We start from the raw sequence: 21,654 nt of genomic DNA on the forward strand, positions 1-21,654 counted from the left end.
TCAGAGGGTTACCTTGTCTGATCTAAGATGTTGGTCGGAGGGTGGCTGCGTGTCTAGCCCCCACCGGAACGGGGGAGATGCTCACAAACTGCTGGAGCGTCAGAGGAGGGTCCCACTGTAACCCACGCCAACCCCCAGCGGCCACCCCCGGACCAACGCCGCATCGACCAGAAGTCCACCGGCAGTCAGATTCGCAAATGCTGATTCAAAGGTGCCCCGCATCCGCCCCCGATGGTCGGGTAAAAGCTGCGCCCAAGGAGGAAAAAGGTCTCAACAGGGCATCCCGGGGTCTGCACGTAGGAGGACAATGGACCCACTGAGCTGACTTTAACTTACTTACTGTGAAAATATACATGGGCATAGAGGAGGTCAACTTAAACAGGAATCAAGTATAATTACAATGTAACCTTTTATTGATCTGGTTTCAAAGCTATGGTCATTTTTGCTGATTTTATCTTTAAATTTCTCAAAAACTGTAAAGTAAATATTACATTGCATGTAATTTAGCTGACACTTTTATCCAAAGCATTTTTAACCCATGGCTTTTAAAAAATTTGCCCGGGGAGCAATTAGGGGGTAGGTGTCTTGCTCAGGGACACTTTGACATGGGACATGGGGGCAGCCGGGCATTTTGGGGTGTATACGCCCATTTACTGTAACGCCTTGAATAGAATTGCATCTCATTTTGAAATGTGGTCCACATGACTGTAGTGTGGACGGGGAGGAGCGTGTCCTCGGTCCGGGCAGCACAGCGGTGTGAAGGGAAAGGACCTGTATGGTAACGTTACTTCATGTTACAAATCACTACACACTGGCCTGAAGGGTTCCATCTCTCTTGTTGATGAACTCTATGTTTGAAAAACACAACAATTGTTGTGAATATCGTAAATGTATCATCATCAAACCAAATCAGTCAAAACTCTGCTACATGATATTTACTCAATACTGCCATGGTTAATGTATAGGATAGGATTTTCTGGTGTTTTGACGTCATACTCCACTAGATGTCCCTTCAGCTCCATCTTTCTTTCCTCCGTTAAATTCATTTTTTTCTGGCCCAAAATCACAAATGACACATTTCCAAGCAGATTAGATTAAGATTTTGAATTTAGAGAATTATCCAAAATAACAGTTCCATCATTCGATGTTCAAAATGAAAATACTTTGTAAATACTGTACAAATACAATTTATTTTATTAATGATTTTTCTGAAATAAAAGTTGTATATTTGAATGTTTAAACAACCAGCAAACTTTGGTCGAGCCTTACGGGGTCTAATGAGTATTAAACAAGCCCTTTTTAAATGGGCCTAGAGGTCACCAGCTGCTGAATCATTATCACTCACAAGAAGTTAAGAGGCCATTCCACAAAGCAAACAGACAGTTTAACATCTTATTCATTATATTAATTAATATAATATTCAGTAAATTACATAAATGCCATATTGTAAATATTATACATATACAATATAAATATGAATATCATATAATAAATATACTCTAATAAAATATATATACATATATGTATTAAGATGCCTCTATGAACCTAGTTTGTCAGTGTGTTGAGGAAAGACCAACTCGAAAGCCGCACAAAACTTCACACAATTAATTATTTTGGATAAAATGTGCCCGTTTCCATCCGCGTCCTGTTGTCCTGCGTTGCGTTGAGTCCGTCGTCCAGCTACCAATGTTATCGCTCCCTGATACGCCGAGCTTAGTGGAATTATCCGTATGAAATGTGCTTCATGTATCTGTCCCGACTTCATCCAGCTAGCTAAACCTTGCGGGTGCAGCAATCTCTGGATGTGTGGCTTCCCTTTCATGCCAGTCCTGATCCGGGTCCAGTTGTTTTACCTTCTAGTTGTTTTTTCAAACGGGTCTCGGAGGAGAGATTTCACCAAGTTTGGGTTGGGTCGTCTTTTAAAGAATGCTTCTCCTGCTCGCTGTAGACCCTTTTTGCCTACAAAGTGAGGTCCCCTTGATTGGTGTTTCGAGTTTGTTTTGACACGTTTAAATACTCCTTAAGACATCTCCACTTGTCTTTATTGTCCTTTATTTTGTTCATTAGTGACAGCATCAAATTATCTTAATACATGCCTCTTCCACGGTCGCCCTGTCACGTTCAGTCGGTCACGCTCAGTCGGTCACGCTCAGTCCTTCACGTTCAGTCGGTCACGCTCAGTCGGTCACGTTCAGTCGGTCACGTTCAGTCGGTCACGTTCAGTCGGTCACGCTCAGTCCTTCACGTTCAGTCGGTCACGTTCAGTCGTTCAGTCGGTCACGCTCAGTCGGTCACGTTCAGTCGGTCACGCTCAGTCCTTCACGTTCAGTCGGTCACGCTCAGTCGGTCACGTTCAGTCGGTCACGCTCAGTCCTTCACGTTCAGTCGGTCACGTTCAGTCGTTCAGTCGGTCACGCTCAGTCGGTCACGCTCAGTCGGTCACGTTCAGTCGGTCACGCTCAGTCGGTCACGTTCAGTCGGTCACGCTCAGTCCTTCACGTTCAGTCGGTCACGCTCAGTCGGTCACGTTCAGTCGGTCACGCTCAGTCCTTCACGTTCAGTCGGTCACGTTCAGTCGTTCAGTCGGTCACGCTCAGTCGGTCACGCTCAGTCGGTCACGTTCAGTCGGTCACGTTCAGTCGGTCACGCTCAGTCGGTCACGCTCAGTCGGTCACGTTCAGTCGGTCACGTTCAGTCGGTCACGCTCAGTCGGTCACGTTCAGTCGGTCACGCTCAGTCCTTCACGTTCAGTCGGTCACGTTCAGTCGTTCAGTCGGTCACGCTCAGTCGGTCACGCTCAGTCGGTCACGTTCAGTCGGTCACGCTCAGTCCTTCACGTTCAGTCGGTCACGTTCAGTCGGTCACGCTCAGTCGGTCACGTTCAGTCGGTCACGCTCAGTCCTTCACGTTCAGTCGGTCACGCTCAGTCCTTCACGCTCAGTCCTTCACGTTCAGTCGGTCACGCTCAGTCGGTCACGTTCAGTCGGTCACGCTCAGTCCTTCACGTTCAGTCGGTCACGTTCAGTCGTTCAGTCGGTCACGCTCAGTCGGTCACGTTCAGTCGTTCAGTCGGTCACGCTCAGTCCTTCACGTTCAGTCGGTCACGTTCAGTCGTTCAGTCGGTCACGCTCAGTCGGTCACGTTCAGTCGTTCAGTCGGTCACGCTCAGTCGGTCACGTTCAGTCGGTCACGCTCAGTCCTTCACGTTCAGTCGGTCACGTTCAGTCGTTCAGTCGGTCACGCTCAGTCCTTCACGTTCAGTCGGTCACGTTCAGTCGTTCAGTCGGTCACGCTCAGTCCTTCACGCTCAGTCGGTCACGCTCAGTCGGTCACGTTCAGTCGCTCACGTTCAGTCGGTCACGCTCGCGCTCCTCGCTCACGTTCCACGGTCAGAAAACTATTTAGCTTCCCACAAACCCAACCCAGTGCCAGTGCTTAATCCACCTGATAACGTTGACCCTGCTAAGTTATATGTCTCATATCTTTAATCAGTAATTGGTAAACTGCTTCTTGGACCTGCCTCTTTGGGGTGAGGACCCAGCCCAGTTGACACATGCAGACAGGCGGAGAGGACGTGCAGGAAAAGCAGATATTTCAAAAGGACAAATACACAAATATTGACAATTTGAAAAATGTATTTTTAATATAATAAAACTAATTATAATTTTGTTTTGTGGTTCAAGGTGGGACCAGGCCCCTTGGCGCTCTATGGGCCAGCGGCCACTGACTATTATGCAGCAGGGCGCTTTGCCATATGCAACTTTATTATAATTACCATGAAGGATTCAAGTCAGATCATTAGATCAACAAACTGTTTCATTGAGCCAAATGAAGCAAAGTGGTTTGAGGGTGTTGCCGTCCCCATGGGGCATCACAGTCTCTCAGGGTACAGGGTACGAGGGAGGGGGGACCCATGAGGACTTCATGTGCTGCACCAGCTCAGCCTTTATTCGTCAGACTGGGACCAAGCAGCACATCAGGTTTATTTATGTAGCCGAAAATACATAACATTAACCATGCTAATTTAACAAGATGCTACTTTGCAGAGCTTCAACTGAATTTGATGACTGAAATGTGACTCGCGCACACTGGAAGTCTCATCTGCTCATTGAGTTAACATTCCGTTTGTCCCAAAGTATTTGTAATAAAACAAAAACCAATTAGCATAAACGCTTTCAAGTTTACTCTTCACTCACAAGACACTAACATACATAGAACTAACACAAAAACACGTAAAGAAGTTTTCTATTCGTAGTCATTTATTGATTGCATTTGTTCCACAATGAACACAACGCCGTCCTGTAACTTAATTAGTGCGACTATTGTTTGGACCAAAATGTTAAGTTCATATGAGAAAATAAACATTGTTTCTTAATAGTATTTACAAGCGCAGATCACTCATGAAGAGAAATAGACACAAAGGTTCACGCAGCACCTGTAGTCCTTGGCACAGCCCCCCCCAAACCTGTCCAGCGTCACCGTGGTAACGACACTGGTACAAGGATTGGGAGTGACCAGACCAAGGAAAGAAGGGAAGAAGACTAGACAAGTCAGCAAGTACGCTTCTGAATCCTGAATGTGATCTGAACAGCAAGTTACCTTCAAAGTATGTGGAACCAAGTAATAGGTGAACATGTTCATCCTTTCAATGAGGAATTAACGTTAAACAAGATATAAATAGAAGGTGCATATATAGTATAATGTAGAATATAAAGTTAGTTCAGTTGTCTCACCTCCTCCGACACAAAGCCATTTCCTCTCTGCGGCGAAGCGTCCAACCCTCAGTCCCCTGAACTCATCGCCTGTCTTCTGTGTGCCCGTGTCTCGCTGTCCACACCCGGTCCCTCTTCTATGCTCCTGTGATGCCCCCCCTTCCTCACCCCCAAAAATCACTGTTCATCTGGAGCCAATAGGGAGCCAGGCGGCAGGGTGAGGCACTTCCTCTGTGACAGGAAACTAACAGCAAACACCCAGAAACCACGGCCCGGGGGGGGGGGGGCTTAATGAGACAAGGGGAGATAAAGAGATGCAGATGTTTAATGGCTCTGAGAAGAGTTCTAAAGGTCGGGAAAAGGTCAATACCTAACATCTAGAAATGCAAAGTAGTTTGACTTTAGCCGTACATGAGTCTACGTCATTGTACTGTATGATTTTCCTGCAGTACATTGTTGTACTAACTGATAAATCCACTCACATCTCCGTATTGAGGACTGTGCGTGAGATACATTGGTTCTGTCCTCACAGGTATCTTAACATTAAATAACACGTTCCAGGGGTCCGTTCATGCTTCGTGCATGTGCACATTGGTCAGCGTGTGTGTGACGTCTGTGTGCAGGCCACCGTTGTGGACAGAAGGCAGTTCCGTTCCGCACTGCAGTCCGGTTGGTGGTTTGCACCTCAAGCTGATTTGCTAAGAAGGACAAAAATGCCAGAAGAGAGAGAGAGAGCTTGAGGAGATATTTAAAAGACCCAACTGGCATCAAAGTCCTGGCAAACAATGTAAAGTGCACATGGAATAAAGAGTCAGGAAATGCAAATGCCTCCTCAGATGTACTACCTCGGTCCGTCCCAGATCGCTCATCTTGTCGATGCTGCTACAGGCTCTGTGAGAGTGGCGCTGGACGCTATTGCTCCTCTGGAAAGAAGAATGGCAACAAGAAGGAGGTTTGCTCCTTGGTAAACCCTCAAACCTGCAACTTGAAACCGACTTCAAACTCAGCTTAAACTTAAACTGCAATTCTTATGGCGTTCCACCAAATCAGAAGGATCTAGGCTAGTTTGGCAAGACAGCCTTAAAACATAAGAAGGCTCTCCGTAACGCAAGAGCATCTTATTACTCATCATTAATAGAGAAAAATAAAAACTACTCCAGGTTTCCGGGTCTCAACTGTATAGCGACTGTGGGTGAGTGGGGAGCAGGTCGTCCTCCAATCAGAGGGTTGTGGGTTTGATCCCAGGCTCGGCTAACCTGCATGCCGTTGTGTCCTTGGGCAAGACACTTAACCCAACATTGCTCCTGTAGCTGCAACTACAGTGTATGAATGGTAGTTACTGATGGCAGGTGTCACTGTATGTGGTTCTCCTGTCATCAGTGTATGAATGGGTGTGAATGGGTGAATGATGTCATGTAGTGTTAAAGCGCTTTGAGTGGTTGGAAGACTAGAAAAGCGCTATACAAGTACAGTCCATTTACCATTTACCATTTAACTGTATCTGTTGCTCAAGACAGAGACGGGCCAGCTTGTTAGACTTTAAGAATGTCTTGAAGACATCAAAACGTGGATGACCTGCAACTTCCTGATGCTAAACTCAGAAAAAAAAGTTATCCTGATAGGCCCAGAGCGCCTTTGAAGCCAGCGGTCACGCGATACACTTTTTATGGATGGAATGGAATAGCTCTGGTACCCAGCAGCACCGTCAGGGATCTGGGAGTTCTCTTCGACCAGGATTGGTCCTTCGACTCTCATATAAAGCGCCCACTGGGAAGGTCCACCTGAGCTGCTCCGGGCCAAGTCTTCTACCAAAATACAAGTCCCTTTCTGCGTTCTTCCTCTTTGGATTCTGTCCAATAAAGCAAGTATTAAAGGTACACAGACCACGCTGGTGTCACAAATACGGACTGCGGGCCAACTCTGGAACACTCAAACAGCACATGTGTAGGTATGTGTAGGTTTATGTATTCTTGCCCTTAATAGTCAAATAACCAAATCGATACAAGAAAAATGACATAATTATACCGGGTTGTCTAGATTTTGTTTGACTGGTACTCTTTCCATCACGTCATCTCAATATGATGATGACATGTGATGACACATTTCTTACAGATTTTCTGAAAAAGTCGTGTGAATGTGTACGTGTGATCTCTTCTTGATTAGTTGGAGCTGAAGTCCAGCTGATTAGTGTTGATGATGGGAGGTGATCGCAGCGGGTGGGCAGGGTGCAGATGGAGTGATAGACGCGGGCTCATGTTCAAAGAGTGCAGATAAGGAGGACTGCTCCTGATAGCTGCTGGGCGGGCTCTCTATGGGGAATAGTTGTTTATGGAGGAGGTCTAGTCCCACTTATTATCTGCTGTAGTATACTTCACCACCCTCCCCACATCGTTACCTCCGGACTTTATGAACTGTGCCAGCACAGCAACCCGACAACCTGAATGTGACCTTATATGGTCCGTACTGGAACTGCTGCTGTGATGACTGCAGACTCAACAGGGACTTGATATGCTCTGTTTATGTGTGCAGGAACATGGGGCTCTGCCCTGGTTAAAACTAGACACATCACGCTTGTGGAATAGAATGATGTGTTTTTGGTTCCTTTCTACTGAAGACAGCACACATGCACGGCCAGGCCAGCAGCCCTTCGTTCTGTGCATCTGTACGTGCAGTGGGTGTAAGGGTCTACGAACAGGAAATCCACAGTCACATAGGCAGGAAATGCTGCGTTCACACAGAAATAAACAGTTGTTACAGGTTCTTCTAGCAGCACTGCTGCTTCAGGGTTTTTTCCTCCAGAGAGTTGATCTGATGCACATGCACAAAAGACGGACCCCGATCAAACATACGACATCCTTTATCCCAGAACAATAAGCGCTTTGTGGAGCCAAAGCTTAATTCAATTTCCAGAACGTCTCGAATCATAAATGTCCTGCTCGACTTTTAGAAACAGTTTTCAAACGGCACAAGGCAGCTTGAATATTTGTATTTCATTTAAGGATTTTTAGGTGGAGGAGCAAGACTTTGAGGGTTGAATATTTTCACTTTCACTTTCCAGGTCACACAGTGGGAATTGATAGTGGTTAAACCTAAACACAAAGTGAAATGATACAAATTGAAGACAGTTTGGTGGTCTCTGTGAAGGAATGGTTCATTGTCCAGTTTGTGTTTATAGAAACTAAAATCCTTCAGAGAAAGGTTTTCTGCTCACAGATTTAGGAAACGTTTTCAATGTTGTAGTTAGCTCATATATTAAATGGTACATTTTGATGCCATGGTGTTTTACACAATCTGACCGTAAAGTGTGATAACATTTACAAGTGCATTCAGTTCAGCACGATGGCCGCGCAGAACCCGCCAAACCCTTTGAGTTACAACGGTTTTGGATTGATATCTGTCCAGTTTTCAGATCTTTGTAGTGGCTTCCTGCTGTTGCCTCTGCTGCTGTGCTGTCCAGGCCCCTCCAGTCGTCTGGGACGGGTCTGACGTCCCCAGAGACCCACCTGAAGGAGGAGAAACGCCAGTGCCTTTTTATGCATCAAGTATCTGGAACCCTTAGTTCTTTTAATCAGGAGTGAAAACGTTTCCACTTGTAAACATTCATTCAGCCAGATTTGTCTTGTCTTATTGTAGCTCATCGGTATCTCTTACCTCATTCGTGACAGTATTTTACAATCTTAATCGCGTCTGTTATGTGTGTAGTGACCAGAAGGTGGCAGTAGAGCGACATGAAATATTCCAGGCGCCGTCAAACGAAAAAGAATAAGCGGAAGCGGAGTGACGGAAGCAGTTGAAGCAACGAAGAAGAAAAAGAAGCCGTGTCGATGTTTTGTTGTTAGCTTCGCAAACCTCACAGCACCACTCGTACGTACGTTGAAAGCTGTTATTGTTCTAATGTGACGCATTTGTTTTGTATGAGTATCGATGCTAACCCTAAAATAACAGCGCGGAACATTAACGTGACCTCTTTCAGACTCCCGCAGAGCGCGATGACTCGCCACGGAAAGAACTGCACGGCCGGAGCGGTGTACACGTACCACGAGAAGAGGAAGGATACCGGTGAGGCGCGCGCTCACTCCGCGGTCCCCGCTAAGCTGCCGGACACGTCGTGAGACTTGTCCCCGGCCTTTAGTCGCTGTGAGACCCGGCTGCCTTCTCGAAGCAGCTCGTGCGTGCGCGCGTGTAATATCTTTGCTGCGTGGCTCCGTGATTAAACAGAGTCGTTCTCCAATCAGGGGTTCGATCCCCAGCTGCTCTATGTCGATGTGTCCTTTGGCTAGCTCCTTAACCCCTGACTCCTAGCTTGTTCCTACAGTGTGTGTGTGTGTGTGTGTGTGTGTGTGTGTGTGTGTGTGTGTGTGTGTGTGAGAGGTTTGACTAGAAAACAGATGTACTGTCCATTCAGGTATGAATTGTCGTCTCAGATAGCAGAACACACACTTAATGTGAAGTCTTGGTTTTGAAGGACTTATATCCTGCATTTAGTTTCTGAACAGAAAATGATTAATGGTGTACAGTCGTACTTTAAACAAGGATAAGTAGGTTTAATTGGAGGCGGTGGGATCTTCACCATGTAAGCACACCATGTGTCCCTGTCTCCTGCCCAGCGGCGTCTGGTTACGGGACTCAGAGCATTCGGCTGGGCAAAGACGCCATCAAAGACTTTGACTGCTGCTGTCTGTCCCTGCAGACCTGTCAGGATCCTGTGATGACGTACGTTAACACACACACACACACACACACACACACACATGCTGTGTGACCACCACGTGACCATGAATACGTAAACGTTGTCTTCTTCTCAGTCCCGACGGATTCCTGTATGAAAAACAGGCCATTCTTGAATACATTTTGCACCAGAAAACCGAAACTGCCAAGAAACTGAAGGTAAGCCGCGTACTACGCTGTCTAATGTCTTGATTTGTCTATAGAATGTTGTCTTCTTGTCCTCTTTCCAGCCAAACTATGCCCCCGTCTTACTTTAAGCTTTTATCCGATGAATTGGACACAAATACAGCTGTGGGCTAATCTCAAGGATCCGATGCCCCTGTAACGTGGAAGCTTAGACGGTGTGAGAGGTTGGAGGCCTCCGTGGGTCAAACTGCTATTTGTCAGCCCCGGTTCCATGTATGGATCTTGGGTAACCCTATCTCGTGTTGTTCATCACCTCTACTGTATTTGTGTTTTGACAGAACTCTTAAAACATGTTCCCCTTTTCTAATTCCATTCCGTGTTTTTCCTCCTCTAATTCTTCAGGCTTATGAGAAGCAGAAGCAGGCGCAGAAGAGCAGCAGCCGACTGGAGTCCAAGTCAGAAGAAAGAGAGAAAGTGGAGAGGTTTAAGACGCGGGAGAACAGCATTGTGTCCAAACCCATCAACCCATTCACATCCGGTACGCGCTCACTCAACATGATGCCTCGGCCAATCAGCGTTAAGATCTCTACAGCGTCTTCATTTCCCTCCAATCCTTTCACACCAAATAGAAGTGACTGCCAATACCATCTTATTATTATTATTACCATACACACAAAAGGTTGCGGTTATGAAAGCTTGACACGTGGAGGGTGTTAAGCTTATGCTGCAATGTGACCCGTGGTGTCGCGTCTTCATCTTCAAGGAGTCGTCATTACGGGATTGTAAGATGAGGTGTAGTTGTTCATGTCTCACTTAAACGCGCCAAAGAATAGAACATGTGACCTGTTCCCTTCAGGACTAAACCAGGGAGGAGAGACGGGCCGGACAGACAGCAGCTCGGCACAGTCCTCCTCCTCCTCCTCTTCCTCCTCCTCCTCTGCTGCTTCCGTGGCCTCATCCAGCCAGAGCCTGCCCAGCTTCTGGATCCCCTCTCTGACCCCACAGTCCAAGCCCACCCTGCTCAAGAAACCAGTGAGTGTCCCCATCTCCTGTGTGGGGCCAGTTCCCCCCCGGCTGGGCGCTGAGAAGGAACAGTAGACCAGTCTGTATCTCGGGGGTACTTCGTCTCCTGAGCAGGAAGAAGTTCCACTTGTATGTTGTTCAGATTTAAACACATCGGTCTCATGCACGACGGGTCGCTTTTACGTTAAAGTCACGGCGGTAATCCTTCGAGGCTGAACCTGAGACGGTGTGTACGAGCTTTAACACGACGTCGCACTGCAGCCCACAGAGCGGCGTGCTCGTATTCCATCTACTGATCAGCGCGCTGCCGCTCCCTGTAGATGCACGAAGCGCCTTTTAATCAACAGGTTGGCGGGTTCGAATGCAAACAATGGGCGGGAGCAAGTTTAACAACTGTCACCCAAGTGTTTAGTAAGAATCACATTTATAAGATTTTCTTTAAAAAAAATCCAAAAGATCAAAACATCACAATTCTGAAATCTTATTGTTCTGTAGTTTGTCAGCAGGATCTCAAATGTTTGAACATATTTCACCATCCTTTTATAGAAAAGAAGTCCATGTGCCAACCTAGAACTCATTAACTCTCTACATTCAATGGCTGATAGCAGCACCCCCCCCCACAAATACTGCAGTACAAAGTCCTGACGTGTACTTAGTTTATTTACACGACTCATTTACTAAACTCTGAAAAGCTCCTTAGATTTCAATATAACATGACAAAGATTTTAAATATCAAGCTCTTTTGTGAGAGCTGGTATTTTGAAGTTGTCCAGACGCCCCCTCATGAGACGTCCTCTTCAAGGTCCAGTTGTCCTCTTCAAGCAAAATCAGGACTCCACACAGATAAACGTGTGGATTGAGCGGGATCGACCCAAACGTGCACCTCAGTGTCCAGAAGCGCCTGCTGTGTCTCATGAGGTCAAATGTCACGATGTCCTCTGTGTGATGTTGACTCCACCGGCAGGAGGCCCTGATGGCTTCCCTGTGCTCTCTCCTTCCCTCAGAGTAAGACCGTGTTGTGTCCCATGTCAGGAAGACCCATCAAGATGAATGAGCTCATCCCAGTGCGCTTCACCCCCCTGGACCCCGGCCTGGATCGAGTGGCCCTGCTCACCCGACAGGTCGGTTACTTTCACGAGCTCGGGGACTTGTGATCCATTCAAGTGATTAACCCTGGAAGTGTGAAGCAGAGGAACAAAGTGGCCTTCCCCGTCTGACCCGGTGGTGTGCTCACACACACACACACACACACACACACACACACATTGCTCATAGTCAACGAGTTGTATGAAAGCACCGTAGTAGGAACACTACTGGGTTTGGGCTGCGTAGGATTTCTACCTGCGATCATTAAACGATAATCCGATAAAACCAGTGTTTGTAGACGTGATGGAAACATGCAGTGACATCACTGTCCTGTCCTCCTGTCTTGTCTCTCTAGGACAGGTATGTGTGCGCAGTGACCAGAGACATCCTGGGCAACAGTGTCCCCTGTGCCGTCCTGCGGCCCTCGTAAGTTTCCAAATGTCTTCCACCACCCTCCCGTCCACGTGTTCTCTGGCTAACTGCCTCTCTGCCCTGTGCAGGGGGACCGTCGTCACTCTGGAGTGTGTGGAGAAGCTGATCAAGAAGGACATGATGGACCCCGTGTCCGGAGACAAACTGTCCGACAGGGACATCATTCCAATGCAGAGGGTACGTAGAGGAGGTGGGGGGCACTGGAGGTGCTCCGTACTGTACTCTGCCTCAGACAGCCTGTTTACAGTAGCAGGTCTCCTCCTCCAGCACGAGTTACTGATGTCTCCTGGTGTCCCCCCGTTTGTTCTAACAGGGCGGAACCGGCTTTTCTGCGTCTGGAGTCGACCTCCGCGCCAAAGAAGCGCGTCCAGTGATGCAAGTGTGAGACGGAGGACGGCGTTCGCCCACCTCCCCCGCCCTGCTCCTCGCTGCCCTTTGTTGTATTGTTTCTGTTGCCTTCTGGCTTCTCGCTGTAAAGTCGCTTTCCTCCTGAACTACATTCATAGAGCACGAGACTTTCCTCCACAACTCACCCTGTCCCCGTTTTTATAGAAACACCAACATATCCCAGCGCTCTACGTAAGAGTACGATCCAATAGAAGGATCGCTCATTGCTTCATGTGATCCGAGTGCAGTCAAAGGATGGATCTCACGGGGTCTGCTTCACCCGATCCTCCATCCTTTCTAACTGATGTCTGGATGGTCGGGCCAGAGCGGTCTCACCACTTACTTCCTGTTTTAGGCATCAAACTGCAGAAGTTTTGTCAGCATCTCTTTTTTTGATGTATTTGACCATTATTTAGACAAAGGTTAGTACAAGTGATGTTAGTGGTTCAGGATCATTTAAAGTTGTTTTCATTAAACCACAAACTTATGGAAACCACCGCCTGGCTGCTTTTATTGTGTCGTTTGAGCGGGAAAGAGGTCTCTGTAATGACGCACCATGCAGCTCTGTGGTCCCTCTGTCACAGCTCGTCGTGTTCCTCCACCCTCATGCCTCCGTAGTCGGTGATGGTGCTGGTCATGACGTAGTCCATCTTGTCGAGCAGTTCAGAAAGAGTCAAGAGGCCGTCCTGACGAGCATGAATAGAGATGTGGAAATGAATACATATGGCGTTTATTCTGGAAATGCATGTAGCTCTAGAAATACTGGACGAGCCAATCCGGCCCCTTCCAACAGGACTATAATGTTAGCTTAGAGTGAAGTGGTCATCATTACTACAGGAGTCTAGAATGGACAAACCAAACACTCAGACGGTCTCTCATATTCATAGTACATCTAGATAGTGGAGATGTCTTACAGTAAACCGAGGAAATGAAATAAAACAGAGCTGCACTAACTTTTAATCTGAAAATACTTCTCACCAGTCTGATGAAGTCCATCGATCACAGAACCTCTTCATTTATCTGCCTTGATAACCCAATTCTCATTGTGGCCCCTCTCCAAAGAAAGAGCTCTTTCATGAGGTTGATTGATAGGAAGCACAGCACTTTGAATTCAAGGCTTGACACCAAACCGGGTCTGTGCTGCTTACTGACAGCACATGATTCACATGGAGGCTGAATCTCCACATTAATGCTCTACAATCTGAGCATTCATATCCAAACAAGGCCCTGAGCTGCATTACAAAGTGATCACGTATCTAACAAGAAGTCTGCATTGGTATCTGGAGGTGTGACGCCATCCAGTCCCATTACTGGAGCTGGACCTGCCCTGGGCAGTAAACTTTAGGACGGCTCTTCCTGCTGAATTGAACACAGTAATGAGAATAATGAGATGGACAGAATGCCGCGTTAAGAATCCAACAGTGCTGAGCACCTTTCTCTTTTATCAAGTTCAACACAAACACTCCAAACTAAATGTCATATTGTAATAGACAGAAAAACATGTAGAGAGCTACACTGTTCTCATTATCACAACATGATACACAAATGTAACAAGATTGGTTAATGTAAAAACAAAGAAACGGCAATTCGTAGAAAAACAAAACAAAACAAGACTTTAATAAGCGAACTCCCGAGATCACAACATTCCATACACCTTGTGGTTTAATGTAACAGTCTCTGATGCCATGTCTGCATGTTTACCCGTGTGTTGGATGGATGCCACTGAATTATCAGCAGGAGTTCAGTGTCACTGATATGGAACGGTCTGTATTCACATACACAGTATGTGAGTGAATGCTGAGTGGATGTGTGTGTCTGTATGCACATGTGTGACCAAAGGTACATCATTACAACCTTTCTCTCAGAGTAACCACGGTAACCACGGTAACCGCGTTCTCCCAATGAGCTTCTGACAGCTCAAAGCTCATCGTGTCTCTTTGTTAAGTCCTCCCCGTAATTGGTGGCCTGGCTGCCAACAAACATGTTCCAGTTGGCCAGAATCTCCTCCTTGGTTATTTTCTGGTCCTGTTGGATCAGCAGATTCCGTCCAGCAGTGGTTCATTGGTTCATGATTGACAGAAAGAGGAGAGGTGAAAACAAGCAGGAGTAAAAGGAAGCAAGAGACAGACAGAAGCCGGTTAATAATTAACCCACAATCCCCAATTAGATGCAGCATAGCTCCCCGTGTAGTATACGTAATACTGTGATATGTACAGCGTGTAGTATACGTAATACTGTGATATGTACAGCGTGTGGTATACGTAACACTGTGATATGTACAGCGTGTAGTATACGTAATACTGTGATATGTACAGCGTGTGGTATAAGTAATACTGTGATATGTACAGCGTGTGGTATACGTAACACTGTGATATGTACAGCGTGTGGTATACGTAATACTGTGATATGTACAGCGTGTGGTATACGTAATACTGTGATATGTACAGCGTGTAGTATACGTAATACTGTGATATGTACAGCGTGTGGTATACGTAATACTGTGATACGTACAGCGTGTGGTATACGTAATACTGTGATACGTACAGCGTGTGGTATACGTAATACTGTGATACGTACAGCGTGTGGTATACGTAATACTGTGATATGTACAGCGTGTGGTATACGTAATACTGTGATATGTACAGCGTGTGGTATACGTAATACTGTGATATGTACAGTGTGTGGTATACGTAATACTGTGATATGTACAGCGTGTGGTATACGTAATACTGTGATATGTACAGCGTGTGGTATACGTAATACTGTGATATGTACAGCGTGTAGTATACGTAATACTGTGATATGTACAGCGTGTGGTATACGTAATACTGTGATATGTACAGCGTGTGGTATACGTAATACTGTGATATGTACAGCGTGTAGTATACGTAATACTGTGATATGCACAGCGTGTAGTATACGTAATACTGTGATATGCACAGCGTGTGGTCCACTCATTAGAACTAGAGGGACCAGTTTGTTCCTGGCTATAGTTAACTGCTGGTTGTTATTCATCATAGTCACTACCGTACTTCTTTCATCACCATGCAGACACAGCGGACCACCGACCTTCGTCAGTGTCAACTAGCTGCACGGGGCGTCTGTGTCGAAAAGCCCCTTGGTGCATTAAAGGTGCTGTACACCAGAGTGGAGAACATCTACGGCCTCTCAGCTCTAACCGTTAAATGTGGAATGTGGTGTTTTCCGTGTCTTTAAATGGACAAAGCCCACACATGTTGTATGTTCTCCAACATTGTGAACATTGTGGCATTGAGGTCAATGGTGCTTCGGGGTCTACGCTGTGTGGGGGCCACGTGGACCGTACTGGCACAGGGTTCTAGGTGGGGCGGGTCTACCTTGTCGGTGTCCGTCTCATAGATCAGGTGTTTGGCTTCATTGTCAGTATGGTCAACCTCTCCAGGCAGAATCCAGTGGGCCACCTCGTCAGCATCCAGGTGGCCGTCCTGTAGAACATGCAGCACAGCTGCTTAACGGAGGACCGGGTGGGGGCACGGCACCGACGCCTCAGACCCAAATGACACAGCAGCTTTTACCTTGTTGGCATCTCTGAACTCAGAGAAATGTTTCTTCTCGGTCTGGACCCAGTCGGGCTCTCCGCCAGCGTCCTCTGATGTGTACATGTCTCCTGTGGGGACAGCACACACACATTTAGGACAGATGTCCTCCAGCTTTAGGAGAGCCGTGGTCGTAGAGAACACCCACCGATGTACTCCGCCAAGTCGATCTTGCCATCGCCGTTCTTATCGATGTCCTCCACCGTTTCCTACAGGAGAAAGGTACGTTATAGTTAATGCAGTGAACAAGTCATACTTTGTACTTTGCTTTAACCTTGTGGCCCCCATGGATCTACCTGCACCACCACGTCTTTCATGTGGTCGTACTCCTCCGGGTGGAGGAAGGCGGTGAACTCTTCCCGCGTGGCGATACCGTCAGCGTCCCGGTCGGCCCTCTTGAAGCGCCTCTCGTCCCGGGTGAGCATGGATTTATAGGTGGCCTTGTTATCCAGGTCATCAAACTCCTCGTCTGAAAAGAATCATTTGTAGTTCAGCCAGACGGGCAAAACAGACCGAGCCACATGAGGCAAAGCTCCAGAACAGCTACCAACTGGAGCTGGAGGTGTCGGCGCTGGCGGAGCCGAGCCTCAGAGGCCAATTCCTCCCTGTGGGGAAAGCATGTGAGCCGAGGTAGAGACGACGGTTGAGAGACGCAGAAAGTAAGTGGACCTTTGAGTCAAGATCGTTTTAGAACGTCGGCGTGGATTTATTAGCCTAGCGTGCAGACCCAGTGTGTGCCGGGACTGGCTCCAGGCAGCCTGCTGGGACTGGTGGTTTACAGAAGAGGGCCGCGGGCTCACTGGGACAGCTGGGAGAAAGCGGGGTTTGTGTGAGCTATGGCTAAGTGAGTGGCGCTGGTTGATGTGGTCGGTTCGATGAGCACGGACTCCTTTCAAGTGGCTTCATTTGTTTTGTCAGCGGACACTGAGATCAGTTTTTAAATCGCAAAGAGGGAGGTAGAGAGAGAAGTGAAAGTAAAGGACGCAGCATTACCCAGGTAGTAGCCATAGGTGGTGTTTTTGTACTCCTCCCAGCCGATCTTTCCGTCTTGGTTCTTGTCGTAGTCCTTCCAGTGCTTGTTCACGTTCTCCTCGATGTACCTCCTCTGCCGGTGTTTGATCCAATAGTGCAGCTCTGCGTGGCTGATGTAGCCATCCTTGTCCATGTCAATGCGCTCCACTATCTTCCTGTACGGGTTAAGAATAATTGGGACTGAAATGATCTGCATTAGACATCAAACCCCAAATTGAGATCGACACACAATCCAGAAAGCAATTATGTCTGCAGTACCAAAGCTGGTGGATTTGTACAAATACACAAGTTGAAGCTGTGTTATAAGCACAAAGTTGCATTGCTCATGCAAATGTACAAAAGCTAATCAAATGCTCTGCTGCTTTTGTTTTCATCTCACACAAACAAAATATCTCCAGTGCAACGCCATTGTATATAATGATGATATAACAATGTGCTTCTGTTTACTGGGCCGTGAGTGCTGGAGCAATGGGCCCTTGTATTTGGGATAACTAGACATGGTTCAGTCCTGTGAGACACTTTTAGTGTACATGGATTTGAGAATATTTGATCACATGGTATGCAGTATTTCATTGATCATCACTGCGCTGTACAATGACAATAAATGAACTTGGGAGTGCTGCTGCCGTGGACAGTTTAGAAGCAGCATGGTGAAGGTTAGTGAAACCTACGCTAATTTGTCTTTGCTCTCCTCGGGCGTCAGCTGATCGAAGGTCTTGGCCTCCTCTTTGCCCAGGAAGGCTTCATGGTCGTACTGGAAGCCGTCGGAATCGTCGTGGGCGTGGTCACTCAGATCGGCCTGGTGATGGATGCGCTTCTCCTGAGCAGGGACGGCAAAGGCAGCGGCGGCCAGGACGCACAGGGAGGCCAGTGTCCTCAACAGCATCATCGTTGACTGGTGGAGGGGCGACGCTGCGGGACGGCAGAAATTAAGGAAAAAGGAAAACATTATTGGCCTGAGATCATACAACAACCGAAAACAGGAAACTACGTTTAAAACACAGTACAGTCAGCATAAAACTAGAGAAAACATAGTCCCGGTTGAGATGCTTGGAGTAAAGGTCCACAGTGTACAGCGCCTCCTTCAGGTCAGAGCCTCTACTGAGGGACGCGAGGCTCAGCGGTGTCTTCTGACCGTACACAGTTCACCCAGAATCCACCTGGGTTCCCCCATTCTTCTGCTGACCCAATAGGAGAGGCTGGTGGACTTGATCTGCAGACTGGCCGAGTCCCTCCGGAGCTGCTGAGGGAACTTCTGCCAGCAGCTCTTTATCAAACATGAGACTTTTCACTGTCGGTCACAACGAGACTCTCTACAGCTGCAGTGAAAGACCAGCTGCCAGAAGCAGTACTTTCCTCAGTCCATATTTGCAGTTTGTGCTAAAAGGCCGAGTACGACGACCTCATCGGCCACGACATCCATCATTGAATGAGCTTGTACAGGAACATGGACACGTGGATCATTCTGACAGGTCACTATTCGTCCAGGATGAGGATTACATCATAAACATTCTCTCTCAGCAACAATGTCATTTTCAATCACTTCATTGAGAGATGTTGGGTAAATAGTACAGCATTGATGAGAATGTGTGTGGAACTGAGATGCTCATTCACACGTTTTCCTTCATATTTCCTCATCTGAGCTGCAAACTCTAAATGGCAGCGGAGCTACAAAAGCACAAATTACACCGCTCGACACTTTTCTTCTAATATAACGGTTTACAGCCAAGATAAAAATAACTCACCAGTTTCTCGGCAGCTTCTCGCGACAGTCTGGTCGGCGTTGGCACTCTGTACCTTTAAATAACAGCGTCAGGAGGCGGGCCTTGTTCTTCAGCTACCCAATGAAAAACGCCGTCAACGGGCCTCCCACCAATGAGAAGTAGCCTTAGCGGAAGGCATTTTGGTGAACTCTTATTGGCTGTGAAGTGCCACGTTGTCACGCCAGACGGACCGCTGCTCAACGCGAAAGCAAACGAGGGGAGCCCGAGTCCCGCCGAGGAGGTCTGACAGGGACCCGCACACACACGTCTTCATTCTTAGCACTTTACCTGACATGGAGAGCCAGACAGCTAGGGAGGTAGAAAGGCAGGTAGACAGCTAGCGAAGCAGACAGACAAGAAGACAGCTAGGGAGGCAGACAGACAAGACGACAGCTAGGGAGGCAGACAGAGAAGAAGACCGCTACTAGGGAGGTAGATAGAGAAGAAGACAGCTGCTAGGGAGGTAGACAGAGAAGAAGACAGCTGCTAGGGAGGCAGACAGAGAAGAAGACCGCTACTAGGGAGGTAGATAGAGAAGAAGACAGCTGCTAGGGAGGTAGACATACAAGAAGACAGCTAGGGAGGTAGAAAGGCTGGTGGACAGCCAGGGAGGCAGACATACAAGAAGACAGCTAGGGAGGCAGACAGACAAGAAGACAGCTAGGGAGGCAGACAGACAAGAAGACAGCTAGGGAGGCAGACAGACAAGAAGACAGCTAGGGAGGTAGAAAGGCAGGTAGACAGCTAGGGAGGTAGACAGGGAAGAAGACCGCTACTAGGGAGGTAGACAGAGAAGAAGACAGCTAGGGAGGTAGAAAGGCTGGTGGACAGCCAGGGAGGCAGACATACAAGAAGACAGCTAGGGAGGCAGACAGACAAGAAGACAGCTAGGGAGGCAGACAGACAAGAAGACAGCTAGGGAGGTAGAAAGGCAGGTAGACAGCTAGGGAGGTAGACAGGGAAGAAGACCGCTACTAGGGAGGTAGACAGAGAAGAAGACAGCTAGGGAGGCAGACATACAAGAAGACAGCTATGGAGGCAGACATACAAGAAGACAGCTAGGGAGGCAGACAGACAAGAAGACAGCTAGGGAGGCAGACAGACAAGAAGACAGCTACTAGGGAGGTAGACAGAGAAGAAGACAGCTAGGGAGGTAGAAAGGCTGGTGGACAGCCAGGGAGGCAGACATACAAGAAGACAGCTAGGGAGGCAGACAGACAAGAAGACAGCTAGGGAGGCAGACAGACAAGAAGACAGCTAGGGAGGCAGACAGACAAGAAGACAGCTAGGGAGGCAGACAGACAAGAAGACAGCTAGGGAGGTAGAAAGGCAGGTAGACAGCTAGGGAGGTAGACAGGGAAGAAGACCGCTACTAGGGAGGTAGACAGAGAAGAAGACAGCTAGGGAGGCAGACATACAAGAAGACAGCTATGGAGGCAGACATACAAGAAGACAGCTATGGAGGCAGACATACAAGAAGACAGCTAGGGAGGCAGACATACAAGAAGACAGCTAGGGAGGCAGACATACAAGAAGACAGCTAGGGAGGCAGACATACAAGAAGCTAGCTAGGGAGGTAGACAGACCATAAGACAGCTAGGGAGGTAGACAGACCATAAGACAGCTATGGAGGCAGACAGACAAGAAGACAGCTGCTAGGGAGGTGTACAGACAAGAAGACAGCTGCTAGGGAGGTAGACAGACAAGAAGACAGCTGCTAGGGAGGTAGACAGACAAGAAAAAGAAGAAGGCGGGTAGACAGCTAGGGAGACAAAGGCAGGTAGACAGCGAGGGAGGCAGACAGACAAGAAGACAGCGAGGGAGGCAGACAGACAAGAAGACAGCTAGGGAGGCAGACAGCTAGGGAGGCAGACAGACAAGAAGACAGCTAGGGAGGTAGACAGCTAGGGAGGTAGACAGCTAGGGAGGTAGAAATGCAGGTAGACCGACAAGAAGACAGCAATGGAGGTAGAAAGGCAGATAGACAGCTAGGGAGGCAGACAGACACAAAGACGGCTAGGGAGGCAGACAGACAAGAAGACAGCTAGGGAGGGAGAAAGGCAGGTAGACAGCTAGGGAGGTAGACAGAGAAGAAGACAGCTATGGAGGTAGACAGAGAAGAAGACAGCTGCTAGGGAGGTAGACAGACAAGAAGACAGCTGCTAGGGAGGTAGACAGACAAGAAGACAGCTGCTAGGGAGGTAGACAGGCAGGTAGACAGCTAGAGAGGCAGACTGACAAGAAGACAGCTAGGGAGGTAGACAGACGAGAAGACAGGTAGGGAGGTAGAAAGGCAGGTAGACAGCTAGGGAGGCAGACAGACAAGAAGACAGCTAGGGAGGCAGACAGACAAGAAGACAGCTAGGGAGGTAGAAAGGCAGGTAGACAGCTAGGGAGGTAGACAGGGAAGAAGACCGCTACTAGGGAGGTAGACAGAGAAGAAGACAGCTAGGGAGGCAGACATACAAGAAGACAGCTATGGAGGCAGACATACAAGAAGACAGCTAGGGAGGCAGACAGACAAGAAGACAGCTAGGGAGGCAGACAGACAAGAAGACAGCTAGGGAGGTAGAAAGGCAGGTAGACAGCTAGGGAGGTAGACAGGGAAGAAGACCGCTACTAGGGAGGTAGACAGAGAAGAAGACAGCTAGGGAGGTAGAAAGGCTGGTGGACAGCCAGGGAGGCAGACATACAAGAAGACAGCTAGGGAGGCAGACAGACAAGAAGACAGCTAGGGAGGCAGACAGACAAGAAGACAGCTAGGGAGGCAGACAGACAAGAAGACAGCTA

The 21,654-nt window shown here is 47.9% G+C and overlaps 2 protein-coding genes across 6 annotated transcripts; one reads left to right on the top strand and one right to left on the bottom strand.

The window, feature by feature from the left end:
• Positions 1 to 7,551: 7,551 nt before the first annotated feature.
• Positions 7,552 to 18,987, bottom strand: rcn3 (reticulocalbin 3, EF-hand calcium binding domain). 3 transcript variants are annotated; one of them, XM_078084357.1, is made up of 9 exons: positions 18,847 to 18,987; positions 17,773 to 18,013; positions 17,063 to 17,256; positions 16,366 to 16,538; positions 16,218 to 16,278; positions 16,049 to 16,140; positions 15,851 to 15,958; positions 13,050 to 13,180; positions 7,552 to 8,215 (listed from the first exon to the last, which is right to left on the bottom strand). In XM_078084357.1, exons 2-8 carry the CDS (start codon positions 17,988 to 17,990, stop codon positions 13,073 to 13,075), a joined length of 954 nt encoding a protein of 317 aa, XP_077940483.1. In that variant the 5' UTR covers positions 17,991 to 18,013; positions 18,847 to 18,987; the 3' UTR covers positions 7,552 to 8,215; positions 13,050 to 13,072. The 3 variants fall into 3 exon arrangements, with proteins under 3 accessions (XP_077940483.1, XP_040046284.1, XP_040046283.1); XM_040190350.2 differs by lacking the exon at positions 7,552 to 8,215 and having other exon boundaries at positions 12,979 to 13,180; XM_040190349.2 differs by lacking the exons at positions 7,552 to 8,215; positions 13,050 to 13,180 and adding an exon at positions 13,902 to 14,519.
• Positions 8,391 to 12,991, top strand: nosip (nitric oxide synthase interacting protein). 3 transcript variants are annotated; one of them, XM_040190351.2, is made up of 10 exons: positions 8,391 to 8,580; positions 8,686 to 8,771; positions 9,320 to 9,425; positions 9,518 to 9,599; positions 9,969 to 10,104; positions 10,423 to 10,598; positions 11,594 to 11,710; positions 12,031 to 12,101; positions 12,176 to 12,284; positions 12,421 to 12,991. In XM_040190351.2, the coding sequence occupies exons 2-10, from the start codon at positions 8,702 to 8,704 to the stop codon at positions 12,490 to 12,492; spliced, it is 939 nt and encodes a 312-aa protein (XP_040046285.2). In that variant the 5' UTR covers positions 8,391 to 8,580; positions 8,686 to 8,701; the 3' UTR covers positions 12,493 to 12,991. The 3 variants fall into 3 exon arrangements, with proteins under 3 accessions (XP_040046285.2, XP_040046286.2, XP_040046287.2); XM_040190352.2 differs by having other exon boundaries at positions 8,448 to 8,576; XM_040190353.2 differs by having other exon boundaries at positions 8,471 to 8,580; positions 8,658 to 8,771.
• Positions 18,988 to 21,654: the final 2,667 nt, after the last annotated feature.

The sequence above is a fragment of the Gasterosteus aculeatus genome, chromosome 11 (assembly GCF_964276395.1).
Source record: "Gasterosteus aculeatus chromosome 11, fGasAcu3.hap1.1, whole genome shotgun sequence".
Classification (NCBI taxonomy): Eukaryota; Metazoa; Chordata; class Actinopteri; order Perciformes; family Gasterosteidae; genus Gasterosteus; species Gasterosteus aculeatus.

What these genes read in the sequence shown, in the direction of transcription:
- nosip (XM_040190351.2), top strand. Translation starts at nt 8,702, where the DNA reads ATGACTCGCCACGGAAAGAACTGCACGGCCGGAGCGGTGTACACGTAC. An exon ending in TGTGCCGTCCTGCGGCCCTC is followed by an intron (nt 12,102 to 12,175) that starts GTAAGTTTCCAA and finishes TGCCCTGTGCAG; the next exon opens with GGGGACCGTCGTCACTCTGG. An exon ending in ACATCATTCCAATGCAGAGG is followed by an intron (nt 12,285 to 12,420) that starts GTACGTAGAGGA and finishes TTGTTCTAACAG; the next exon opens with GGCGGAACCGGCTTTTCTGC.
- rcn3 (XM_078084357.1), bottom strand. Translation starts at nt 17,990, where the DNA reads ATGATGCTGTTGAGGACACTGGCCTCCCTGTGCGTCCTGGCCGCCGCT. An exon ending in GAGAGCAAAGACAAATTAGC is followed by an intron (nt 17,257 to 17,772) that starts GTAGGTTTCACT and finishes TAACCCGTACAG; the next exon opens with GAAGATAGTGGAGCGCATTG. An exon ending in CACCTATGGCTACTACCTGG is followed by an intron (nt 16,539 to 17,062) that starts GTAATGCTGCGT and finishes GATTCTTTTCAG; the next exon opens with ACGAGGAGTTTGATGACCTG.